At 50.3% G+C, this 14,594-nt stretch overlaps 1 protein-coding gene across 3 annotated transcripts; it reads right to left on the bottom strand.

Annotated features, from left to right (window-relative positions):
- Positions 1 to 511: 511 nt before the first annotated feature.
- LOC125537450 (uncharacterized) lies at positions 512 to 4,939 on the bottom strand. 3 transcript variants are annotated; one of them, XM_048700767.2, is made up of 12 exons: positions 4,737 to 4,939; positions 4,481 to 4,603; positions 4,296 to 4,368; positions 4,116 to 4,175; positions 3,843 to 3,959; positions 3,187 to 3,726; positions 2,622 to 3,034; positions 2,373 to 2,472; positions 2,208 to 2,267; positions 2,023 to 2,109; positions 1,686 to 1,823; positions 512 to 1,144 (listed from the first exon to the last, which is right to left on the bottom strand). In XM_048700767.2, exons 2-12 carry the CDS (start codon positions 4,591 to 4,593, stop codon positions 788 to 790), a joined length of 2,058 nt encoding a protein of 685 aa, XP_048556724.1. In that variant the 5' UTR covers positions 4,594 to 4,603; positions 4,737 to 4,939; the 3' UTR covers positions 512 to 787. The 3 variants fall into 3 exon arrangements, with proteins under 3 accessions (XP_048556724.1, XP_048556723.1, XP_048556725.1); XM_048700766.2 differs by having other exon boundaries at positions 4,116 to 4,205; positions 4,737 to 4,937; XM_048700768.2 differs by having other exon boundaries at positions 513 to 1,144; positions 3,265 to 3,726; positions 4,116 to 4,205; positions 4,737 to 4,933.
- Positions 4,940 to 14,594: the final 9,655 nt, after the last annotated feature.

The raw sequence follows: 14,594 nt of genomic DNA, 5'->3' as shown, positions 1-14,594 counted from the left end.
CTTGCCTGATCGATCGAACCGGTACCGGCCGTTTCACTTTGCAGTGACACCCTCGGTGTGATTATCGACAACTCCAATTTCCCAATTTTCGCGGAGTTTGAGTTTGCCAACTCCGTAACTCAAGCAAATTTGTATGTACCGAATCGCCAGCTTATTTCCCTCAAAGCCAAGAGTTGGAGCGTTCGGGTGAGATCTGGACCTGGAGTTGATGGAGTTGAGAGTTGGAGGGCTCCCGAACATGCTCTTAATTAATGCATGGGAGGAGTTTTTTTAAAAAAATGTTCATGATTTGTGATGCGAATTTGTAATGTGAGAATGTCCATAAATTTGTAACAATGTGACAATGATCATTACTTGTAAAAATTAGCAGCCTTTTACGTATTCAATTATGCCCCATTATAGGCTTTAGGCTATTAAAGAATCGTTAGTCTTACTATTTCTAAATATACCCTCTTTAAATCCTGGGCCCGCCCCTGCACTCAATACTAAGAGTAAGAAATTTCCTGTAAAAGATTGAAACAACAATTGGTTGCCCTCATCCTCCATCATATCTTTATCTACAAAAGGCAAAATGTCTTTACAGCGCGCGCATCTCCTTGGACAAAGTAGATACACACAAGAAAATGGAGATAAGTAGTGTAATCCTAGAACCAAATCTATCAACAATTTAGTGATGACTTAATTAATCTCGTTCACTGCCACTAATCAATGAAGTCAAGTCAAGCAAAGGCCCAGCCACGGCAACAATGCGGGTGATGGCCAATGCCGTGGCCCGTGGAAGCTGCGATCAGCTGAGGTGCGGGAACGCGAGGTCCCTGGCGAGCAGGTACCGGAAGCTCTGCCTGTGCGGCGCCCATTCCACCACCGCCTTGCTCGCCGTCGTCCCCTGATGCTGCTGCTGCTGCGGCCGGCACCGCTGCACCGCTGCCCGCACACTCTCCGGCAGGCACCGCTGCGCCGCGTCGAGGAGCCGCTCCGGCGAGAGGCCGACGTCCCTGGCGTAGGCCTCCACCAGCTTGGGAAGCAGCACCCTGCCGCGGCGGTGCTGATGGTCCGGCGGGCGGACCCCCACCGTGGCGCGGATGTACTCCTCCTTGGCCGCCTCGAGCTGCTGGAACAGCCGCTTCGGCGTGTACACCCTCACCTGCATGCCCGTCGCGCCTTGCATGGATCAGTAATCTACTGCTGGACTGCTGGTTGGTACTCCCTCCGTACCGAATTACTTGTCTTAGATTTGTCTAGATACGGCGAGGAGCCGCTCCGGCGAGGAGCCGCTCCGGCGAGGAGCCGCTCTAGAACTAGATACCTCCCTATCTAGACAAATCTAAGACAAGTAATTAGGAACGGAGGGAGTATTTACTTTGGCCAACAAAAGAAAAGATGCAGCAACATTCCACGGAGAAAGAAAAAGGGGTGTCAAGTTAAGTTTTGTTTCATCATTGTGTTGTGTCATGCCGTGGTGCATTTAGCTTTATCACTTTGGGAAACATTTGTTCCACTCCACTTTACTCTACTAGGGTTATACTCCTCATGTTTCCTCTACATCCAATTAGTCAAAAGAAAGTCTCGCGACAGTGTTTGTATGTATGTCTCGATGCTAAGAGTGTTCCGTCTTTTGGGAGCATCTTTTCGGAAATCTGAAAATTTCTGGTGCGTGCTAGAGTCTAGAGTAGTTCATATCATACCGCGGGATCGGAGTGGCTCCCGGAGCAAAGCGCGAAGCGCAGGAGAGGCTCGGGCCGATGGATGGCAAAGGCTTGCCATTGCCCCCCTGCTTTGCTCCCTCTGCTTTTCATCCTTGGCTGCAGCAAAGTCCTCAGCCACTGCATGCGCCGGCCAAAGTGTTACAATCAGAATTTGTCCATACATTTAATCAAGTATTGCAGGAACATTCTACTCGATCTGCGCCATGCTTTCTTGACCAAATGATGCAGCATTGGAGATACTACCACTCGATAAGCAGCACCATGCCTTCTTGACCAAATGATGCAACATAGCCATACATGGTTTGGGAGTACATACCTGTCCAGGACAGTGGGTGCTGCATCCGAGGACCAGCCCCTGGATGGCCGCCGCGTTGATGCTGCGCCCGGCGATCTTGCACTCGGCCTGGGCAAAAGGGAATTTCCTCTGTCAGTGTCACATCCCAAGAAAGCAGCAAGAAGAAGAACGGCGCTTGCTTTCTTGATTCAGCTGTCCCACCTTACCTTGACAAGAAGTGATGTCTTCTTCAGATGGTTCTGCGGGATGCCATGCTTGAGGTAAGCCTGTGGGAGTTTGTGCCAACGCTTCATCATTTCACTCATTCAGACAAATATATACTGTATCTATGTGAGTAGTATGGACTGGACCAGGGAGCAAGCAAGCATTACATGCATCAACAATGCGTTGTGTATGTTGATCCAGAAGGCGAGCTTCTCCTCGTTCGCCATCCTCCGGAGGTCGACGCTCTCCAACCGATGAAGAATTAACCTGAAAACGTCAAACCTATCAGTGCTCATTCACAACTGCTCATACCACATTAGTAGCACTGAACAATAGAACACAAGAATTTTCGTACATTTCCCTATTTGGACAAGAACGTTTGGAGAGTACGAAAATAAAATGCAGGAGCAGCTCACTTGTAAGTTTGGAGCAAATCTTCGACTTCTCTAAGCCTCGGGCGGTCGCGGGAAATCGACGGGACCTCAACCATTGTGTTGTACGGTCCACTGAACTCCTTGAGCCCCTCGACGTGGAACGGGTTGATCAGCCGCGAGTCCAGAGTGGCTTCTCTCCTGCAATTGGGGCTCCACATGTCCCCAAGGTACTGTGGGGAGACCACACTCGTCGTCGATGAGAGCGACGACGTCGGCGACGACGATGCACGGTGGTGAACCAGAGGTGGATCTGCGAGCTTGCAGTACACCCCTGCCATGCACCTCACCATCTCCTCAGAAAGGTTGTTTGGGGTTTCAGGGATGTGGTCAGCCACATTAGTCCCCAGATAGTCAGCCAGGCTTACCACTCCTGATGTAGTAGCAGCCTCTCCTTCCTGCGAAATAACATAATAATGTCAGTCAGGTTAGCTGATAAGTAACAGAATTTAAAATCTTGCAACAGTTTGCAGCAGTAACATCAACCATTTTGAATTTGAATGTTGCCGTTGCAGCACATTTATTCAAATTTCAGTGAATTTTCTGTTACCAGTAGTATGTTGTGTCTGAACTTCAACATGAAACTGTCTGAAGCCAACTGTGGAATTGGAAAATTCAGATGGGTCACCTCCAAGAAGGAGAAAGGTTGAGAGTGGCAGGAGCGAAGAGCTCTCGCCAGGCTCTCCTCCGACGGCGATATCCTCGACGAGCACACGCCGCGGAACGACAGCGCGGACTGGCTGCGCAGGCCATGATCAGAGTCCATGGCCTTGGTTGGGCATGTGGACGGAGAGCAGTCCTCCATCATCGTGCCATTCCTCCTCTTGCTAAGGGGAGGGCAGCTGTAATGGAGCATCGCATCGCCACCTCTTCCGGCGGTGGCCTTTGGCTTGGGCGTTTCCTCCATCTGCGCAGACCGTGAGCTCACTGACGGCTTTGGCGGCGCCGGCTCCTCCTGACGGACGACAAGTGAGGATGGCACCGTGGGCGCTTGCTCAAATGCCTTCCTGTACAGTGTTAGGAGGTACTGCTCCAGGTGCTTGATCTCCAGTTCCAATGTGGCAACCTCCCTTATCAGCTGGTTAGTGGGCTGCCAAAAGAAAACATCAGTTTCAGTTTCATCTGATGAACACATACTACTATTAATGAATGAACAGATGGTGTTAAAATGAAAGATAGATTTCCTGGTAAAACTGTAAGTCTCACCTGGAGGATTGGGCTCTCATTGGACAGAGTGAGCGGAGCAGGGTTGGGACCCAACGCTTTCTCCAGTGCGCCGCGCACCGTTTGCTGATCGTCAAGGTGCCTCTCCAGCTGCACAATCTGCGTCAGAGCATCGTCATCTCATTAGACCAAAATGATGCTGAGTGCGGTTCGGCATCCGGAGATGAAAATGTTGTGGCAATTCTTTCAAGATTCAGTCTCTGATTTCTTCTGCCTGTGAGCTAACAACAGCAAAGAAAAAAAGATGATGCTTGCCTCTTTTCTGAGTGAGTCTTGCGTGTCAGTCTTGGGCTGGATTCCCTTGTTGGTTTCGCTCTGCAGATGAGAGTTTGAGTTTCTGCCATTCTAGAAGACACCACAAAAAAAGGGAAAATCTCAAATCTACAGAGAAGCAGTGGCACTATATGGAGCACAAGAAAAAGGACAAAAACTTACCAACTTTGGCTGATTATGAGACGCTTTCTGCGAAGAATGCAGCGCATCGTTGGCATTTTTCTCCTCCAAATCACTGCCATTACAAAGCATAAAAACATTTTGATGAGCACTAACTTATAAGCATCAATCAAGATGAGAAAAGGAAGAGGGAAATTTGCAGAGGAGAAGATGATGATGTTTCCAACCTCTTGGAACGCTTGTGCCTGGATGGGGCATTGTAGTTGTAGGAGGGCTTGAGTGGTTTGGCTTTGGCCAAGGATCTGTGGCTTTTCTTCTCCAGTGCCTCCATCTCTCTCATTCTCCACAAACTGTCTTGAAACCAACCAAATCAGAAGATGGAAACCATGGCAGGTGATCAAGAACCAAACAAGATTGCGCCAACACACAGGGAGAGAGAAATGCAACGAAGAATACAAAAGAAAGAAAAGAGAGAGAGCTCACACAATTTAGCTGGTGGAGTGCTCGGAATTGATTTAAGGGTTGGGCAGTGGAGCAGAGGTGGGAGAAAGAGACTTGAAGGCTGGAGCAGTGAAGCGGGAGAGTGGGGGAGAGAGGCCAATGATGCAAGCGAGCAGAATGGTGGCTTCAGAAAGGCACACTAGGCTCCAAGAAGCTCTGCCCTGCCCTGCCCTGCACATACATAGCCACCGGTGCCATCTACCCACCAGCACCTACTCCTCTGGTCAAAGTAACTACTGGTAGTGGACATTTTTCTTTTTTGTTTTCAACAGAAACAGATAGAGATAGTGGACATTTTGCAAATCCTCATTATCCGCAGAGCAGAAACCACCCCCAGTTATCCAAACGCAACAACATCACCATTGGCCGATTAGCATGTGTGTTGCCTGCAACTGCAAAAAGGAACTGGATAAAGATCACAAAACAGACGGCTCTTTTTTCCTTTGCCTTTCTCTTCTTAATTTATGCTGCACCTTTTTAACTCGACTAGGCAGAGGGGAAAAAATAGTTTTCATTCATTTTTATTTTTATGTCTACCCTGACCATGGGCAGTACGTCACTAATTTCATGTGGTGACTGTGAAGCGGGGAGATTCTAGGATTAGATTAATGGAAGTACTCCTATCTTGTCTTGCTAATAAGCCAATGCTTGCTGACAAATGCCAACGCAAGCCTCTCGCTTTTCTTGCTCCAAGATTTCAACCATATAAAAATGGAGCAGGCCCCCAAACCAATGGGCACATGAAGCAATGCCGCATTAATGCAGCACGTCCTTAATTAAGCAGTGCCTGTACTGTACGTACTACATTTAGGACTAATAGTACTTATGTCTCTGCTTAACCCTGGCGCACAGTTTCAATTGCAGTGTGTGTAGGTTTTCCAAGATGTGACAGTCAAGAGAAGAACACATTTCAAAATCTCTGTGCTGCCCCTTTCACATGGAGATCGCTGTGGCATTGATGGACAAGTGAACAGCAGAGTGTGATATGATGATATGAGTGCAAGGGATCTGCTACAACATTTATAGCAACTGCAGGATGATGCTACTGTAGGATCTTTGACTGTGGCATTTACTAACCAGCCTAACCACCACATACACATACACTTGAGAGGTTTGAGTTGGAGAGTAAACTTGCTCTCTTGTGTTGACTAATCACACATACATCAGTGTTACATATATACACCCTATGGACAAGGCACGCAGCCGGGGTAGTCAGTTCAGATCCTACAAACTAGGAGGCGACGTGCGCCCTACATACATACATGTTAACACCCCCCTCGGCTGGAATGCCGTTTGGGAGGACGTTCAAGCTGGATCGAAACTCAGTGAAGACCTGTGAAGGAAGCCCCTTGGTGAACAAGTCTGCAAACTGAGAACTGGACGGAACATGGAGAACCCGCACTTCGCTGAGTGCCACGCGATCACGGACGAAGTGAAGATCAATCTCTATATGTTTAGTGCGCTGATGCTGAACTGGATTAGATGAGAGGTAAGATGCACTGATGTTGTCACAATATACAATGGTGGCTCGAGAAGGGGGGCGCCGTAGTTCGTGGAGAAGCTGACGGACCCAACAAGATTCGGCAACGCAGTTTGCAACGCCACGGTATTCAGCCTCGGCGCTGGAGCGGGAAACGGTCGGCTGGCGTTTGGAGGACCAGGAGATCAAGCTGTTGCCGAGAAAGACACAGAACCCCGACGTGGATTTTCTCGTATCAGGGTAACCTGCCCAATCGGCGTCGGTATAGGCCATGAGATCGAGAGAGGAGGACTTGTAGAGCTGAAGTCCAAAGTGGGTGGTACCCCGGAGATAGCGAAGAACACGCTTGATTAGTTGCATGTGAGTATCCCTTGGTTGATGCATGAAAAGGCAAATCTGTTGCACCGCATATGATATGTCCGGACGGGTTAGGGTGAGGTATTGCAAGGCACCGGCAATGCTGCGATAGGTGGTTGGGTTGGAAAGGAGGCGGCCATCGGTAGAAGAGAGTTTGGCGGTGGTGTCAATTGGGGTGGACACAGGTTTGCAGTTGAGCATATGGGCGCGATCCAAAACCTCTAATGTATATTGTTGCTGACTCAAGAAGAGACCGGATCGGTTGGGTGTGACAATAATGCCGAGGAAGTGATGAAGCTCGCCGAGGTCTGTCATGGAAAATTCGGCTTTGAGGGAGTGGATGATGGAGTGAAGAACATGCGGTGTGCTTGCGGTGAGAATTATGTCATCAACGTAGACGAGTAGATAAGCAACGGAGGACCCGTGAGACATAATGAAGAGTGAGGAGTCGCTTTTGGATGCATGAAAACCAAGGGATAAGAGGAAAGACTTGAAGCGATGAAACCACGTGCGGGGGGCTTGTTTCAAGCCGTAGAGAGACTTACGGAGGAGACAAACATGATCCGGGTGAGAGGGGTCGATGAAGCCGGATGGTTGTGCACAATAGACTGTCTCCTTGAGTTCACCATGAAGAAATGCGTTCTTGACATCAAGTTGATGTATGGGCCAAGAACCAGAGGTGGTGAGGCTGAGAACCACACGGATCGTGGCCGGTTTCACCACTGGGCTGAAAGTCTCCTCATAGTCCATGCCTTCCTTTTGAGTGAAACCCCGAACAACCCACCGAGCTTTGTACCGCGCCAAGGAGCCGTCAGGATTGAACTTGTGGCGGTATATCCATTTGCCAGTGACCACATTAACACCTGCAGGTTTGGGAACCAAAGACCAAGTCGAGTTCTTGATTAAAGCGTTAAATTCATCTTGCATTGCATGTAGCCAATGAGGGTCTCGGAGGGCTGAGCGATATGTGGCGGGGATGGGTGAGATGGGGGAAGCCATTTGGGTGGCGAGGAAGAGGCGCTTCGGTTGACAGAAGCCAGATTTGGCGCGTGTGCGCATTTTATGCGCGTTGAGAGGGGGCCGAATCGATATTGCATGGGGAGGATGACGTGGCGGGGTGTGGTAGGTTGGGTTGGATCCGCTGGGGCCGGAGCTGGGCGCGTGATCCGAGGGGGATCCGATCAGAGGAGAATTGGACGAGGTGGACGCACGATTCGAGGTAGATTGGTTGACAGGATTGTGGTCGGAGGTAGTGCGCTGCGGGGCAGCAGGTGGGGACGGCGCAGGAGGCGAGGAAGATTCGGTCGAGCTGGTGGAGCGCGTGGGGGTGGAGCGCGTGGAGCGGGTGGATTGGGTGGCCGGTGTGCGGGGCGACGGGATTGGCGGATCGCTTGGTGTGGCAGGTGTGCACGGGTGGCGGGGCCCAGCTAGTGCATGGGGATCGGGAAGACGCGGCTGGAGCGAGATTTGGTGGTTGGGATCGTTTGTGGCTGGTGGGAAGCTGGTTGGTGGTGTGGGAGAGATGTAGGGAAAAACGTTCTCATCGAAAACAACGTGACGTGAAACGATGACGCGGCGCGATTCTAAGTTGTAGTAGCGGTAGCCTTTGTGCTCGAGTGGGTAGCCTAAGAAGACGCAACGAGTAGACCGGGGGGCAAGTTTGTGGGAAGATGTGGCGTGTAGGTTAGGGAAACAAAGGCAACCGAAAACTCGAAGGTGGTCGTAGGTGGGGTGGATGCCGTGGAGGCGATAGTAAGGTGTATGGCCATGAATGGCACGTGAGGGGCGGAGATTGAGGAGGTATGTGGCCGTGTGAAGGGCCTCCACCCAAAACGACAGGGTGAGGTTGGCTTGGAAGATGAGGGTACGCACGACGTCATCTGTAGTGCGGAGGAGTCGTTCGGCCTTGCCATTTTGAGGGGAGGTGTGTGGGCACGAGAAACGGTAGGAAATGCCATGGGAAGAGAAGAAGGAACGAAGGGTGGAGTTAATGAACTCACCACCGTTATCGCATTGGAGGGCCTTGATGACAACATTGTATTGGGTGCGTACATGAGCAAAGAAACGTTGGAGGGTAATGGACGTGTCCGATTTGCGCCGTAATGCAAATGACCAAGAGAAGTGAGAATAATCGTCAAGGACAACCAAGTAATATTCATAGCTAGAAAAACTCACGACCGGAGAGGTCCACAGATCACAATGAATGAGTTCGAAAGGAGCATTGGTGCGGCTAGTAGAGGAGAAGAAAGGTAGGCGAGGTTGGTGCCCTAATTGGCAGGCATTACAAGGGCCGGTGTATGGCTTATTACATTGAAAGGGAAAACTACTAGTAATGGCTTGGAATGATTGGGTGCTTGGATGGCCGAGGCGACGATGCCACACGTCACCATCGGAGGTCGTGGCGGAGAGGGCAGTGCACCGCGTTGTGTTATTGCCGAAGAACGGGTAGAGATCGCCGGAGCTAGCGGAGATCAGGATTACCCTCCGTGTGCGAAGATCCTTCACAAGAAAGCCAAATGGGTAAAATTCGACGGAACAAAAATTATCTTTGATAAATTGGCGAACAGAGATGAGGCTAGTAGTGACAGAAGGGGAGAAAAGGATGTTGCGCAGTTGGAAATTATGGGGAGGGAGGGAGGTGGAGCCAGTGGCATGAATGGGAAGGTGATGGCCATTGCCTACAACAATGCTAGAGAATTTACGCTGTAAAGAAGAATTCGAGTGGCTGAGGTTACCAGGGTTGCCGGTGACATGGTTGGAGGCGCCACTGTCGAGGTACCACTCGTTGGACGGCGCGGTGTTGTGGAAGCCCTGGTTGCTGTAGGCGGCGTGAAGGAGAGCCATGTGATCCCAAGACGGCTGCTGGTAGGGAGAGTACTGCATCGGGTACGCCTGAGCATGGGAGCCCGGACGGGGGCCGAGGACACCGGCGGCGTTCGGGGGCACCCAGCCAGGGCGCGGTGGAGGGATGGCCATGCCGTACGGGGCGAAGAACCCCATGTAGGGATTGAACGGCGCGGGAGAGGAGCCACCACGACCTTGTTGGCCGTTGCGACCGCCACGTCCACGCCCACGGCCGCGTCCACGGTCACCAGCATCGCTGCGGTTGTTGGAGTCGCGCCCAGGCGCCCGATTGGGGATGCGGTCCAGGGGACGATCCACCCGATCGCCCGGACGAGAAGAGGAGCTGCCACCACTGCTGGATCCGGAGCCACCGGATGGCCCGCCGAGCCCATGGACGGCGAGGACCGTGGCCGGGGCGTCGGCGGTGCGCTGAGCGAGGTTTTCTTCGGCGAGCTTCAGGCGCGAAAACACGGTCTCAAACGGGGGCAAGGGAACCGTGTCCCCCAGCACGACCCGGATCATGTCAAGGCGGCCGTCGATGTCGTGGAGGAACTGAGTGGTCAGATCCACCTCGGAGACCGCATGGTCGATGTCGGCGAGGCCCGCGGTGAGCAGCTTCATGCGGCGTGTGTATTCTTCGACGAAGAGGTCGCCCTGCTTGAGGTTGCGATACTGACGATGAGCATCATGTACTGAGCCGCGCGATTTGCGAGGAAGTAGTCCCTGATCCGAGACCAGAGATCGGAAGTGGTGGTGGCGCCGATCACGTGGTCGGCGATCTGATTAGAGAGGGTGGCATACATGGCGAGGGCGACGTGGGTGTCGAGCTCGAGGTACTGGCTGTTGGCGTTGGGTGGGGATGGGTGCTCGATGAGATACATGACGCCGTAACGAAGCAGAACCATAAGGAAGAAGGATTTCCACTTGTGATAATTGTGCTCGGCGGGATTGAGAAGGAAGCGGATGTGGTTGGTGAGGTCGACGTTGAGGATAGGGTGCTTGGCCGGGGGCGGCGGCGGCGGCGCGGTGGAGGAGAAGATGGGGGCGAATTGAGAGGAAGCGGGGGCAGTGGCGCTAGGGTTAGCCGGGAGGGTGCCAAAGATAAACGGGGAGGTGCCCGCGCTAGAGGAGGCCGAGGAGGGAGCAGTGCCGGAGAGGGAGGGCGACGAGGTGGCGAAGAGAGTCGCCGCGGAGGAGGAAGAGGAGTGCTGCTCCGGCATGGCGGCGGCCTGGAGACTACTGATACCAAGTTGGAGAGTAAACTTGCTCTCTTGTGTTGATTAATCACACATACATCAGTGTTACATATATACACCCCATGGACAAGGCACGCAGGCTGGGGTAGTCAGTTCAGATCCTACAAATTAGGAGGCGACATGCGCACTACATACATACATGTTAACAGTTTACTCATTTATTTTCTCTTCCTCAGTGGAGAATTCGAAAGCTCTCTTCCTGTACTATCATTTTTGAATAAAAATAAGAAGGTAAAGAAAGAAGGGCATGCACTATGTTCAAAAACAAAAAGAAACACTTATACAGTGGTAGTGACTGCTTATTGGTGAAAGGCTCCGTCATTAGAGCTGTTAAACAAAAGCTTCCGCGAGCATGGAAATGGTTTGGGACCATACTACATAGGAGTACAAATCAGGAGTAAAAACCAGGCATTAGGAGACAAAACCCCAAGTTTTGTCCTAAGAATAGAATGTTTAAACTTGAAACCTTCTTCGGGTGCATAAGCCTAAAGAATGGAAGGAAAGGTGCAGGGGTGGCCTCAAAAGCGGTGAAAGTGTGCGTGGGGGGATAAAAGGAAGGCCTTGCTCTCTTGGGCTTTTCCTCTTGTTTGCGACTAAAAACTGCTAGTGCTCTTTTCCCTTCTCAAAAGAAATCCTCATTTGCAACTAACTACTTGTCCTCTGCACTAAGCCAGCTTCTTGCTTGTCACCAGAATATTTTTTTGGTGTGGAATGTTGTCTCTGCCTGTCTCTCTTTGCTTGCATCTGATTTGGTGCATGGGCTAACTAGTTAATAGTAGGCGTCTAGGCTTAGACAAAGTGAAGGATAGGCAAAAAAAAAGTGTAGCAGCTCCCTCTTTTGTTGCTCTTTTCTCAGATCAATTTACATGCTGATCCCACATTATCTGTATCCTGTTTGAGTCTTGCTATAAGCTTTCCGCCGTGTCTACTTTTTCACCCTCAGGATGATAATGCAACTTCTAAAGGACATGTGGTTCCATTTTTTGACAAATTAAAAAGAACCTGACAAATACTAAAATAGGTTTGATATGATTTGATCAACATAATAGGACAATAGTTCGAGTCAGCGTTCATGTTACTGGTTTATGTCCATTAGCGTAACAGTGTCCTCAATTGTCCTGATGATTGTAAGATGATGCAAAATAAATATTTATATTTATACGCCCAGCAGAGTAGCTACAACAAGATAACAAGATGGACAGACAGGAAGACAGCCCGACGCAGTCACAGCCTGGAATCTCAACAGTTACTCCGTATATCAAACTCTCGCATGGATCTTCAGATCTGTGGTGTGATCTATAATTAAACTGGAGGTTTGATTATGCATGACTGATTCTTAAACTTGTGGTCGGAATCGGATACTAACCGATCCTTATTGTGTCAGGAGATTCTAAGTTTGAGTACTCCCTCCCTACCGGTGCATAAGTCGTTTTACATTGTGCATCACGATCAAGGCGGAGGGGAAAATGAGAGAACTTAATGTTCATTTGCTACGACCTTCGTTCCGGTTTATTAGTTCCCTTTGTAATTTGTGTCAAATATTGACCAAGAATTTAACTAACAAATGTTAATGCATTTGGTACATAATACAATGAGGACCAATAAATCAGGAATTTTTTTTAGAAAAGGAGGATGACCCCCGGCTTCTGCATCCGAGAGATGGCATGCGGCCATTTTATTGATTATTCTCGAGGACCTTACAAAGTAGAACAATAATATGCCTAAATCCACCATCTTGGCAATCTGCCGCTACTATCCATATGATGAAGGGGTGCAAGCTGGGCCACATATCCAGGCCTCTCACCTAAGCCTAACATCTAAAGCCGGAGGCCCCGACCCAGCCATCTGTCAGGTCCGGGATACAAACCGGTCGACGCACTCACATGTGTCATTGCCGCTATCTTCCACTGGTCCATCTTCAGAGCAGATTGAGGTGTCAACCTTGGCAGGTCCTTCGCCATCGACGCCACCACGATGCCAAACGACGACCTCCACCTACGCGAGTCTTGGCAAGTCCTCCACCATCGACGCCACCACGACGCCAAACGTCGACCTCCACGAACGTGAATCCATCTCCAAGCAACATACGTAGATCCATGGTAGGATAGGACCGCACCACCGTCGTCGCCCACCCCCCGCAAGCGCCACCTAACCCCAAGGTTTCCAAAGCGGCGCCTTCAAGAAGGGGACGGCGCCATGAGCGGCGCCGCCGCCCAACAAAGTTAGGGCTTTCGCCCGGGAGACCTAGGGGAAGGGGAAATGAGGAGATCAGTTCGTAGCGACGCCTCCAAGGAGGGTAACGACGCCCTCAGGTGTCGCCATCCGCGCGGCCGGTCATGGTCGCCCAGGGATTTTGTCCGAATTAGATCCCCACCACCAGCAGCGCCTCCTGTACAGAACCGACGACCAAGGGAGGCGCGGCCCGACTAGGCTGGCCCGCACGCGGAACAGGGGAGGAGGGGAGGCGCCAGATCGCACGCACCAACCGTCGCCAGCGGCAACGACCACCGGGATCCCGTCGCCTGCGCGGCCAGGACGCCGGATCCACCGCCCGCATGGTTGCTCGCCGGAGCCTGTCGTGCCTCGCCAAAGGAGCCGCCGCTCCAGATCCGGGACTCCTCACACAGGCAGGGTAGCCGAGGCCCCGCCGCCACCATCCTTGGCACCCCGGGCTTGCCCGGCGGCTGCCTCAGGCGGCGGCGAGGAGGTGGGGCGAGGTTGGGAGGGCGCCGCAGCGGCGTGGCTAGGGTTCCTCGCGGCCGCCGGGGGAGGCGACGCGGGGGTCGCAGGAGGGGTTCTGTTACATGATCTGGTGATCTAGATAGAAGATAGTTGTAGCCGCAATTGTCAACGCAGCCGAGTCCCCGAGGATGGAGGTAGTAATTAATATCATTGCATGCTATGAACTGACCATTGTATATTGTGTTATCTAGTCCCAAGTTATCAAAAGCATACATGTCTCATGTCTCTTATTGGTTGATTCATTCATTCATGTCAAGAAACAAGAAATGGGGTAAGAGTTAATGCATCGCACCTAAGTGTTTTGAGATTATTTGGTTTTCGTACGATGACTTATGCACTGGTACTGAGGGAGTACTCCATACGGTTCACAAGTACAAGCATATAATGCCATATGTATAGTCAAGATCACTCTAAAAGACGTTCTTGTTTTTATATCTACAAAAGAGAGACAATTTCTGAAACACCAGTATTAATTTTAAAACCATATTGAGTGCCTGGAAATTATGCATATGTGTAGATTTGTCAAAAAAGCACTTCATAATGTAAATAATATATATTACAATGTGAAAAATAATGGTTAGTTGGAAACCATGACTTCTATGTCTAAAGCATTATTATTTTTTGCGAGGAAGAGAAAGTATTAGCTTGAAGTGAAGGACTAAGAAAATAATTATGACAAGTTTTAAAATGCCAGCTCACATGTTATCAATCAATGCTTGATAATAAATGTTTAAGCCTTCTTTGGTTTGGAGGAATTTCATAAGAATTTTAGAGGATATGATTCTTATAGGATTTTTTTTCTTTAGAGCCCTTTGGTTCATAGGAATAGATTCCTATTCCTACATAGGATTGGTTCCTATCCTTCACATTTCATAGGGAAATAAAAATGAGTCTAGATTCAATGGAAAAATTCCTTTGGTGTCAGCCAAATGACATCTCGTTTCCTATTCCTACTCATAGGATATGAGATACATGTCATCTCATTTCCTACAAAATTCCTATTCCTATGATAATCACATCCTATGAACCAAAAGAGGCCTTAACTTATCTAAATGCATCCAAGTCCAAGTGTGCAAATTTTAAGTGTCTCGATGAGGTCTTCTCCCTAGCCCTAGCCTAGCCCTAGGTTACTGCACCGTTTTCTTCTTGTTTATTGCAAAG

The sequence above is a fragment of the Triticum urartu genome, chromosome 2A (genome assembly GCF_056163025.1).
Source record: "Triticum urartu cultivar PI428250 chromosome 2A, HENAU_Tu73, whole genome shotgun sequence".
Lineage (NCBI taxonomy): Eukaryota > Viridiplantae > Streptophyta > Magnoliopsida > Poales > Poaceae > Triticum > Triticum urartu.
This window is presented reverse-complemented; position numbering and strand designations above follow the sequence as displayed.

Excerpts from the sequence above, each read along its gene's own strand:
- LOC125537450 (XM_048700766.2), bottom strand. The coding sequence starts at position 4,593 with ATGAGAGAGATGGAGGCACTGGAGAAGAAAAGCCACAGATCCTTGGCC. Across the intron at positions 2,473-2,621 it reads GATTTGCTCCAAACTTACAA|GTTAATTCTTCATCGGTTGG; the intron begins GTGAGCTGCTCC and ends TGACGTTTTCAG. Across the intron at positions 1,824-2,022 it reads GCACCCACTGTCCTGGACAG|TGGCTGAGGACTTTGCTGCA; the intron begins GTATGTACTCCC and ends CGGCGCATGCAG.